Here is an 11,664-nt window from a genome sequence, read left to right as displayed (position 1 = left end):
GAGTTGTGCAGCGAGTTCTCCCGGCAGATCTAATTATGGGCCGCAGAATGAATGTACCTTCACCCATGAACCCAGTTACCTGCCTCTGTAGAGGGTGTTACAGAGGAAAGCTGCTAATGAACAAAGCTCCTACCAGCGGGTATTGTTTTCCCGCATGCATACAAACCTTCCATTTATATTAATTTACACTTTAAGGGGGACACCATATTGAAGCCTGAGAAAACAGTTTCTTGAAGGCTATTTGGCAGCGCGCTCGCTGCAACTGGGTTGTAGGGAGAAGACAGAATGCTGGCACCCTGTTAAAGCTAAACGCCCAGAGTGAACACACTTGCAACAATGATATACGGCCATGAAGAAGTGATGAGCCATCTGTTCTCTTGGGTGGTGTTTGTGTGTCAGGGGCCGCATTTAGGATGCATAAAACCCCCAAAGGTGCTCAAATCTGGCAGTAAAAGCACACACACAGTCTATCTATGCAACAGCCAAAGTCATTTTATTCCAGCATGAAACTGATCTCCACATTAACATCCATTGTCAGTTAAATAAAAAAGGATATAAAACAAACATAGAAAATGCGAGACAAGATCTCTTCATTTCTTAATCACTGTCAGCATTCTGGCCTTCAGATCCGAAAGGCTTTGATTCAGCTCGTGTGGCGTAAGTAGTAAGTTTATACCGCTGCAGATGGGAAATAAAGCAGGTATTTGTCTTTCAATGTATGGCGCTCTTAATAGAAAGGGAAAGGGGTTTACAACTGATGAAGACGCTCTTGGAGAAAAACCCAAAATCAATAAATGCTCTGTGGGGAAAATGAAGAGAGAATGATCTTATTTCTTACCAGCAGCAACCAAGTAGAGAAATGTTGTAAAGGTCAGCCAAGCAGCTTTGGGCTAGGTGGTGTTTTGATTTCATTCAAAAAAACAGTGTTACTGTTCTACAAGTCAATAAGATTTTGTGACTGATATACTTGATAGATATAGATATATATTTATATATCTATATCTATGCTGCTGTGGCAATTCCCACTGTGCCTTGATTGAAAACAGAGAATCCTCCAAAGTTTCCTGCTCATCAAACAGCCTGTGGGATGTTTCATTACGCAGTCTCAGTACTCTGCGGGAATCTTCAATTCAAAGTTTTCTGACTATTAACGAAGAGCAATGTTGACTTCATGACCCCTGGCCCACAATCTGCCAGGAATCTCATCAAATATAACAACCGCAAATTTAATATAAGAACTGCCTGTGCAGATGTGCCAGATGTTTGTGTTCAGGACAAATCAGATGCATATTTATTTAAGGGAAGTAATGCACTCCACTGGTTTTGAGGGACAGTTTTAGTTCTTACTCATCACAGAGAGTATTTCTCAGCCTGTGAAAGCAGTTGTATCGTGACTTCTTTAGTTCTGGAGAAGTTTTAAAATCCTAAAAAATAACCACAAAGATGTCATCAGAAAAGTTCTGATCTGGTTGTTGAAGTCTACTTTTTCTTTTTTACAGATACTGGGGTTGTGGAGTTTGAAAGACATGGGCATTTACCAGGCAGATGGGCTCTAACAAATGATGCTACTTAGTTGAATTATGGTAAAATGAAGGATTCAATGTTTTTGGGACAAATAGTCAGCATATCTGGGCCTCTGCTGCTTTTATTTTGACAATTTAAATCTGTCTGTCATCCCCTATCGCTGTGGGAGTGCAATACAAAATGTCTGAAATACCCCATTGACAAATTGGACAAAATGAAGCAGGTAGTTAAAGTAAAAATAGGCCCGTAGCATAACACCTTAAATTGGTGACAAAGAGTCAAATGCATAATGAATACACCTCACATCAGAATATCAATCAAATAAGATAAATTAACAAATGTAAATAAATATATGAAAAAAACATTTTAGACGGGGTGCTGATGGGACAGTAAGGCCTGCGTTTTGTGTTTTTTTTTCTGAGCCTGCGTGATTCTTCATGTATCCGCTCCGTACTGTCAGATCTAAATGCTGATGCAGGATGTCGTGGTGTCAGACACCACAACGGCAGATGCGGGTTCAGCTAGATTGAGCTCTGTGTCTTGATGAAAGCTGTCCTCTCGCTGTGACCGTCCACTTCCTCACTGTCTGATTCAGACTGGTAGGCGATCATGTCCTCATCCCCCCACACAGTGGGGATCCCCTTGTAGCATATCCGTGCATTCCTCTCCCGTCCCTGGCCGAAGCCAAACCCGAAGCCCACCCGCTCCCCCCTCGTCTCTGAATACACAGAGGGCAGTTTGGTCCTCCAGCCCAAAGAAGCGCCACCTGAGCGCATCTGCAGCAACAGGAAGACCCCAACGAAGGCAGCCAGTATGAAGGCACAGCTGAGCACGGCAACGACGGCAGGCAGCTGAGTGTACGGAGCTACGCTGAACCCCGGAGGTTCCTCGCCTTCTACGCTGTCGTGCGCCGCCACTGGGATCTCACCCTCTGGCTGGGCTTCGTCAGCATGGAGTCCCCCAGCTAGTGGGGATTTACGCTGGACCTGGTTCTGGTGCAGGCAGGAGGTGAGGACCAGGTGGCTGTGAGGCGGGCAGGACAGGCAGTCTGTAGGCCCGGTGCCAGAACAGGTAAGGCAGGCAGGGTTGCAGGGCAGGCAGGCCTGGACGGAGGACAAGTCCACCCAGTTCTCCAGGGAGAGGTTGAGGAGCTGAGGCCCCGAGGTGAAGCCCGGTGGACACACCTTCATACAACCCTGGAGGAAGAGGGAGAAGCCGGGGCTGCACTCTGGATGGAGTGTGGAAGACGAAAGCATAAGGGAGGTTAAGTCTCATGTAAACCAACAAACAATTATTTTTCAATATCATTATTTCTTTAACTGTCTGCTGATTATTTTCTTAATTCATTTATTAATCAATTAGTCTACAAAAGGTCAGAAAACAGTAAAAAAAAAAAGATCACAATTCCCTAGAGCCCAAAGTGGGGACTTGAAATAGCTTCTTTTTTTTTTTTCAGATCACCAGTCAGATCAAAATATTTCAGTTTACAGTGTTAGACAAGAAGAAGCAGCTAATTGAGCAAGCAAAAATAATTAATTATCACAATAGTTGGCAATTAAATTTCTGTTGTTTGACAAATGAATCGGCTAATCAGTTGAGCTCTAATGAGTTTTTTTTTAATTACACAAAAAATATCATTAATTGATAACAATATATAAGTGATTCTGTAAAAATCTGAACTGATTTCAGTCTAATTCACTGAATGAACTGGTAAACCCATAGAAATATTATTTTGTTAGTAATCTTATTCTTTATATTTGTTGAAGCTTGCCTGTAATTTACAACCACCCAAAAAGAAACTGCTACATTTAGGCAACATATCTCTTGTGAGCAACTAAAAGATGCTTAACTATTTAAAAGAAGGCCTCAGCCAGTAAATGGAAACTGTAACCAACAGAACATTGTGTCTTTTCTCTTTAAAGATATAATTACCACCAAATTACAATGTCCTTTCCGGGACCCTTACAGTTCATTTCTAGGAAGTTGTTAGAAAACTGGAACCCCCTTTAAAATAAAGCATCACCAGCAACTATTGAAATGTAGATTTAAACTAAATTATGGAGAAGTCTGGAATGATTAAGAGGAAAGTGTCTGAATGCTTGGAAGCAGAACGAAGCTTCCGAACCTCATCTGCCTTTCAATGAGGGAGTCATCCTCAACAGTTGTTGACAACGTAGCACCTCTTGCACTGACGCAGTTTTAATCTCCCCTGCTGCTCCTCCATACGTCCCACACTCTGATTTAAACTAATATGACATATGGCAATGTGCATATTCATAGTGCAAGCGTAAACAGATTCACGGGAGGCTTGTAAATGGGCAATCTGTATTCACAACATTCGCTTTTCACAAGTTGAAATACCCAACACGGTCTGACCAGAAGCCTGTTTTGTAACAATGACTGTGTGCCAGCGCTCATACAAATGAGCCCATTCAATTTAAGTGGCTCTTGTTCAAGGTTTGTGTGTCACTGGAAGCCCGAATGATCTCACCGATGCAGATCTGCTGGGCATCAAAGGTCTTGCAGCTGTTGTTGGACGGCCGAGGGAAGTCAGACGATGAGGGGTTGACAACGCTGGGTCCAGTACCCCACAGGATGAGGGTGAACTGACTCAACACACCTGAGAGGGAATGAGAGAGAGAGAGAGAGAGAGAGAGAGAGAGAGAGAGAGAGAGGGGGGGGTGGGGGGGTATGGAGATGTGGAAGAGAATATAAATGTAACACTTCTCAAAGAGGGAACAGTGTGGACTGGCTGAGAAGAGGATATGGGGGTGGAAGGAAAGGAAACAAATGATGAGAGCGGACCCAAACATAACACTGGAGGAGGATCGACACCAGCAGAGGATAGAGCTCCTATCTCATTCCCCTGGCCGCTCACAGTAAACAAAGCCACGGGAAAGGTCGAGGACTTAACGAGTTCACTCTGCTCAGCGTGTCGCTGTTAGCCTCTTGAAAGAAATTTGAGCCCACTAGTTGTACGAAGAAAAAACATTCTCAAGATAATAAAGTTGATAATCAAAAGGCTGCCAACCGATTTCTTGCAGAAGAATATTTCTCTGCCTAAGATTTCTGAGAGCTTATCCCTCCGGTACCAAAAAACTGTACAAACTGAATCATTGGAGAGGGAATGGGACAGAAGAAAAGAGGAACTGAGGAGAGGATATTTAGAGAAGCATGAAAAATATGCAAGAAGACTTGAGTTGATGAGGGGGCAGTTAATGATGGCATGAATGTGGGTTTGATGTGATGTGACCAGACTGAACAATTAATGGCGATGAGTGGGGTTACCATAGTCACGTCCATTAGCTGCTACGTTCTCTATTTCCAGGGTCCATTCCCCTTGAGGATCTTCGTCCCATGAGTGGGTGGTCATAAAGGCCCAGTCGTTGAATCCCTCTGAGGAGAAGTCATTGGGCCTGAAAGAAAAGAAAGTGACACAGAGAGTGGAGGGATGACATGTTTGTGTTTTTCTTTCTGCCCTAGAGTTTGTTTTTCCCAGAGAATATGTCTGTGTGAGTATCTGTTCACAAGTAACATTTAGGTACACACACACATACATGCGCATTGTGTTTTTTTGAGTGTGTAAAAAAAGACACAAGCAGAGAGAGACACTTATATACGGGATTGGCTGTGGGTTGGTGTGTTTTACTGTGTACCTGGGGAACAGCAGGGTGGAGCGCGTGCCCAGTGGGCTGATGAGATGAATGGCCAATTTTCCTCGCTGGTTGTGGGAGAGAGTGAGGCGAGCCTGAACATGTTCCAGAGAGCTGACATACTCCGGTCGTCCCCAGCAGGCATCCACGCTCTTGCTGAACACGAGCTTATTCCCGATGTCTCTGCAGGTTTGACAAGTGCAGGGGAGAGTGGTTAATGTTGTGTGGCTACAGAAACGGACACAGACAATAGCACTGTGCTACAAACCTACGTGTCCGTCCCAGCTCTGAGCAGAATATGGTGGCATCTATCAGGCTAAGCTGCATGACAGAGCACCAAGTGTTCATAATGAGACTAAAACTCACTGTAGTTTACACACAAATACACACACACACACACACACACACACAAGCTTCAAGTCACCCTTCTAACCTTGGTTCTGAGAGCATTGTGTGAACACACTGATGCTGTGGCCCAACTGTGGTCCAATTCTGTGCCAAAGCCACCATAGCACCTGCATCCAGGAGACCATAACCGTATGAATGACTCACTGTGGAGGGGGAAAAAAACATGGAAGGATGAAGAGAGTGGCAGCTTGGTGGGTGGTGGCAATGAGATAACATCACAGAAAGATAAACCACAGTCACTCAGCTATCCCCTTTTTTACAGTAATACTGAGGTGTTATATTTGTGCCGCAGTCCTGAGCTCACAATCATGAATCAACAATACTGACTTTAACTGTGTTCAGGAACTTAAAGTCCAACTGAAATGACACTAACTTACCTCTTTTTTTAAGTCAAGCATAATGTTATCAATAATATAATTGTTTTAATTATTTTTTGTTATCGAATTGAATAAAAAAAAGGTGTTAGAGAAATATCAGCAATGATCCCTTTTAGTCTGAGCAGGTTGGGGGGGGGCATGTGTGTGTTTGATTGGCAGCAGCTGGTAGGCTGAGCCCTGGCAGGAGAAGCCACGGGCGAACAGCTTGTTGTTAGCAGTGGCTTTGGAGAGCAAGGACCACACCAGCATGTAAAAAGTATAGTTGCAGGCAAGTTTTCATGCTGTTTCATATGATGCAGCTGAAGGACGAAATGTGTTCGTGTTTGTAAGTTGGACTAGAAGGAGACTTCAGCAGGAAAGCTAATGCGGGTTGTTGCTCAGAGTCTGTGGCTTTTGGGTTGTGTAAACGTAGGTTTGTCATCTAGAGGTGTAGTTGCATGTTGTTTCCAAAAGGGAGCGCAACACACTGTTTGCATCTGAAGTGGTAGCTAGTGCTGCTATGTGTTGCAAACGTGCTGTGAACCAAACAATTGCAGTTATGAAACGCCACGTAACAGTCTTGAAACTTTGATTATTTCCATCTATCAATGCTAATAAGATGCTCTTTCATTAAAATCCCAACCGTGAACATGAGCGGGAAAGCTTCAGTCAGGTTATTAGTGTTTCTTTGCTCTTCTGTGAGGAGAAAATACAGTTACATTTCAAATACTTTTCATAAAAAACAATCAGGGTCATGTGACGTGTGATGTTTTCTAATGTTTCTAACCTACTGTGGTGGATACTGTATCATTGTATTAGTTAAAAGATTGCCATTGCTAATTGCTAAACTAATTGTTAGCTTTGGTTAATGATATATCACTGTATTATGTTCTTAAAAGAGTGCTAATGCGGCTAATGACAGCTTATAGCATGGTGAAGTATAAAAGGGGCATTGCACTTATTTTGTGTTTATATTAAGATCATTCGGTTTATTGGGGTTTAAACACTTTTTATTGTGCTGTTTATGAAAAATGGACATGTAAATTAGTGATAATCCAATTTATGTTTAAAGTGTAACATACACCAATCAGCCATAACATTATGACCACTGACAGGTGAAGTTAATAACACTGATTATCTGGTTATCATGACAACTGTCAGTGGGTACATTAGGCAGCAAGTGAACATTTAGTCCTCAAAGCTGATGTGTTTGAGGCAGGAAAAGTGGGCAGCGTGAGGATTTGAGTGACTTTGAGAAGGGCCAATTCATGTGGATGTTACTTGACAGACTGACACATACCACCTACCTAAGCACAGACCGTGTACACTCTTTAATGAAAGCGGTATTCCCTGATGGCAGCAGCCTCATTCAGCAGGATAATGCGCCGTGCCACAAAGCAAATAGGGTTCGAGAATGGTTTGAGGAACACATCAACGAGTTCAAGGTGTTGACTTGGCCTCCAAATTCCCCAGATCTCAATCCAATCCAGCATCTGTGGGATGTGCTGGACAAACAAGTCTGATCCATGGAGACCCCACCTCACAGCTTACAGGACTTAAAAGATCTGCTGCTAACGTGTTGGTGCCAGACACCACAGCACACCTTCAGAGGTCTAGTGGAGTCCATGCCTCGACGGGTCAGGGCTGTTTTGGCGGCAAAAGGAGGACCTACGCAATATTCGGCAGGTAATCATAATGTTATGGCTGATCGGTGTATTTGATGTATGAAAGCGTTAAAAAGGGATGTTGTATTTGCCACACAGTTGCACTTGAAAGACGGGGCACTTTGTTTGGGCGATCTGGAGATTCAGGATCTTTACAACCAACAAGGTAGCTACTACTGAGTGTTCAGGTGTAGAGCTGTTGGCTGTACACCCACAGCGAAAGCTAGTTAACACTGTAGTGATCTATTGGTTTTGATAATCAGCTGTAGGCCCACTATAACTGCAAATTGTGTTGAAATACCGCGATGGATTTTTGATATCAAGATGTAATGTTACTGCCGCAAACCAATGTAGGCCATGGCAAACTGTAATAGAATATAACAATATAACAGCTACAAAATAAAAGCTTACAAAAACGTAGCACTGTGAGACTCAAGGCTTTGTTGCAAAGCTGGTTCAATTGGTTTGGTGTCTTTGGTATTACCGATCAGAGCAGACTGGGCTTTTTGAGGTCAAATGGAGTGTGTCAGAGGGTGAAAAGAGGTTGTTTACCAATGGCTATTATGAGAAAAATAATGGGTTTTTTGAACATTAAAGCTTTTAAACATATTCTAGTAGACCCCCAAAACAGAAGTATGAACCTGAGCATGAGAATGGAAATGAGCATAACATGGTCTCTTTAAAGGAGCATTTTAGTTGATGTTTCAGCTCAAAAAGGGAAACCTTTTCTTTTTCTTCTTTTTAATTATTTGAAAGAGCTCTGTGTTTATTTCATTCTTTGTACACAAATTGCAGCGCTATATATATTGTCTTATAGCTGTGAGGCTGTTCAACTCAATACCAATCATCTGGTGAGTCATTCAAGGCACACCACTCCGTGCAGTTTTGAGCTCCTTGTTACAGTATATGAAACTTTTATTGCATTTCATCCCACCTTCATTTTCTTGAAGGAGGACACATGATATATAGAGAAGATATGTATGTAGCAAATAAAAATGCAAGTGAATTTCAGTTGGAATTTTTTGGTTATGAAACACTCACAATTTAATACTGATGCCTCTATATGACCTACATAAACAAACAAGATCATCAGTAAGAAGATTCCCCTTGAAATCAATGAAACGAGGCAGTGAAAAAACTACTGCTTTTGTCCACAGGGAAGCCAGAATCAACACAAAATGAAAGTTCCTTGTAGTTGCTTTAATGATTGTAATGCAGTAGCTGGCAATCCTCAAACCATGAATAGTTTGGATAAGTTAAAAAATTCATTTTAAAATAAAACTAGATATGCACACTTACAGGTGGCTTTGGTGTGCCTACTAGCAACTGGGGTAAAGGCAAAAGCCAATCATGAATTATTAAAATATTTCACCCCAATTTTATGATTGGCTGAAATTGCGGCACGCTGTAATGCTTTGTCAGATTGCAGGCAAACCTGAGAGCGCACAGGGCAAAGACATTAAGAGAGCAAATCTCCAAGGATTAAGCAGTACATAGAACAGAGAGCTTGAAACTGAGTGACAGAGGTTATTACTGTGCATAATAGCAAACGTAAATAGATTTACTGTGCACAGAATAGAGTTTTGTTTGCTTGAATTAAATTATTCTTTTGCATGATAAAGTGTTTACAGTGTTTTTCTGTGGTCCAAATGTCAACTGTGTGCTCAGGATAGAGGCACAAATATAACACCACATAATACCATCTGTGCTTGATTTGGACAAGCCAGGCTGTACCTCTGCGCCCAACTCCGTTGGTCTTCCAGTCTATGGCGCTGAGATGTCCGGGCTGGGACGTTCTCACCACCAGGTGCTGCATGTCCCTCCAAGTGAGGTTCATGCTGCACAGACACGGGAAGGAAAGCAGAGTAACCATTGACTTTCTGTCATGTAATAGCTGAAGGTATTACTTTCTACATTATTCACATTATGAGGAAAAAATCCAGGTTTCGCTGACCTAAACTGTACGACAATACAGCGGAGGAAATGTGAGGAGCTATGGGATATGGAAAAGGTCAGGATTCTGTAGACACGCCTGAAATGTGATCCAGCTGAGCATATACTGTGAAGACAGCTATACATTTCTTAAATATTAGACGGAGACATGGAGGAAGCCCTGGAGGGTATGTCAGTCAAACTTAACAAAGATATGGGCTCACACTATGGCTTTAACGCCAGAGTAGAACACCAGTATTAAAGGAACATCATAACCTATTGAGTTGAAAGGTCAGGGAACACAGTAAAACAGTGGATACAATACCGTGGAGGACTGTCTAGACCATTCTGTAATGATAGTTTCTAATGAGGTCTGGGATTGGGGGATGGGGGGGTCACCTTCCACACAGTAGAAGCCCAATAAAAAGTTGTTTTTTTTTCAATATAGATTTATTAACGGGCCACAGCAGAGAAGCATTCATAGGAGAAGCCTTTGAGTCACCAATGAGGAAATGGGTTAAGATAATCAAACCATGAATCACATTGGTGCAACACCACAGTCGACTGAAATAGAAACACAGGATTGCACTGTGGCGCATCACCTCCGCATCAGCATTCACATCTCACATTCTCTCATGTGTTATTAATGGACAAGATCCCCCATCCACTCAATGTCACCTCAGCTGAGAGCGAAGGGGAAAATAATAAAATAATAAAACACCAGAAAGCCAAAACACTCTGCCTATTAAATGATTCCATCTCTGTGAATTCCAGTGTGGTCCCAGTCTGATAAACTAGCTACCCTGTTATTACTGCTGCCTGTCAGGAGGGGGTACAGACAGGAGGGGGGCTGTTCCCTGACAAATACTGACTCTAGTTTGGTGTTGAAAGTGAGAAATAGTCTATATAGTGTAAACCTCAGCTCTGCCTTTCTCTCATATCAGAGGTGACAGTGCTGAGATAAACCTGGGACGCCGAGGACGTATACCTGAACTGAAACTGGGCTGTGAGGTGATACTGGATTTGATTTGACACCTGTCAGCTAATCGCTAATGCGGAAATGAAGACAAATTATGCACGAGCGGAAGACCGCTAACTGATAAGAGGGCTTAACACACACAAAGATATGACTAAAGATACGAACACAACGGAGAAGACATTAGAGCTGCTGACAGAAACTTGGATTCTGACACCTGGAGTCCTGAATGAGCGATAATGAGAGACATTCTCGAGTTTAAAATCTTCACTACCGGCCCTACAGGTATTCAGATGTCTGTGTGGGCTGCAGCTGCTGATTTGTCTTGCTAATTAACTGATTATCAAAAGCTTAATTTGCTGAGGAAAGAATTTCTGGGCTGGGATTTGGGCCAACGCCGACTCCCAGACGTGTGTGCGCACTTCCAGACGTGAGTGCACGCACGTACACACATACATAACAAAGCATAACAAATCAAGTATACAAAAAAATTAATTGTGTTTTCAAATTTTGTGTTTATTTTCTTGATTTCTTTTACTGTATAAGTGTATTGGCTACAGGGCTGACTACAAAAATAGCTTTATGCTTATAAGAGGAGGCTTTGTCATTCTCACTCACTTGGCCTCCAGAGCCAGTGCGATTATCCCAGCAGCCAGTGGGGCCGAGGCAGATGTCCCCGTGTGAGAGTCTGTGCATTTTTGCCTCAGGTCTGTGGTCACCTTGGAGACAGGAGGAGAGAGAATGAAATGCACAGAAATACAGAGAGAGACACAGTTAATATGACAAATTGAGTTTCCCACTTCAGTATGAGTGAAGTTCACGGTGAAAGAGGTTGAGTTAGACAGTGGAGGACCGCGGACAATGGGAGGTCTGCCTGCAGCAATCGGAGATGGGAAGGAGGAGGAGGAGAATAAGCAGGTAGGTTCAGTCTCGGGTCTGTGGATTCCTGCCAAAGGGTCACAGCCGGGGCAGTGAATGTCAGCCAAATCAGCCCAGCCAGGCCAGGCAAAGTATGTTAGCACCCCGGGTATACCTCTGCTCTCGGTCTCTGCCAATGCCAGCTAATGAGGCCTGTCTGGGTCACGATGGGACACGTCCGAAATGACAAGAAGCCAGAGGGCAAGGCGAGCTGTGAAGGTTATGGACAGATT

The 11,664-nt window shown here is 43.0% G+C and overlaps 1 protein-coding gene across 5 annotated transcripts in view; it reads right to left on the bottom strand.

Annotated features, from left to right (window-relative positions):
- Nucleotides 1-472: 472 nt before the first annotated feature.
- furinb (furin (paired basic amino acid cleaving enzyme) b) overlaps nt 473-11,664 on the bottom strand; it is a 78,145-nt gene continuing 66,953 nt past the window's right edge. For all 5 annotated transcript variants that reach the window (XM_051383563.1, XM_051383564.1, XM_051383565.1 and 2 more), the window contains 7 exons: nt 11,132-11,232; nt 9,340-9,443; nt 5,611-5,728; nt 5,181-5,360; nt 4,813-4,940; nt 4,016-4,144; nt 473-2,752 (listed from right to left, as the gene is read on the bottom strand). In XM_051383563.1, the coding sequence (XP_051239523.1) occupies nt 2,046-2,752; nt 4,016-4,144; nt 4,813-4,940; nt 5,181-5,360; nt 5,611-5,728; nt 9,340-9,443; nt 11,132-11,232 (1,467 nt within the window). In that variant the 3' untranslated portion in view covers nt 473-2,045. The remainder of the gene's footprint in view (nt 2,753-4,015; nt 4,145-4,812; nt 4,941-5,180; nt 5,361-5,610; nt 5,729-9,339; nt 9,444-11,131; nt 11,233-11,664) is intronic.

This window comes from Dicentrarchus labrax, unplaced genomic scaffold, assembly GCF_905237075.1.
Source record: "Dicentrarchus labrax unplaced genomic scaffold, dlabrax2021, whole genome shotgun sequence".
In the NCBI taxonomy this organism is placed as follows: Eukaryota; Metazoa; Chordata; class Actinopteri; family Moronidae; genus Dicentrarchus; species Dicentrarchus labrax.
The sequence above is the reverse complement of the archived record's forward strand: the minus strand, read 5'-3'. Positions and strand labels throughout refer to the sequence as shown.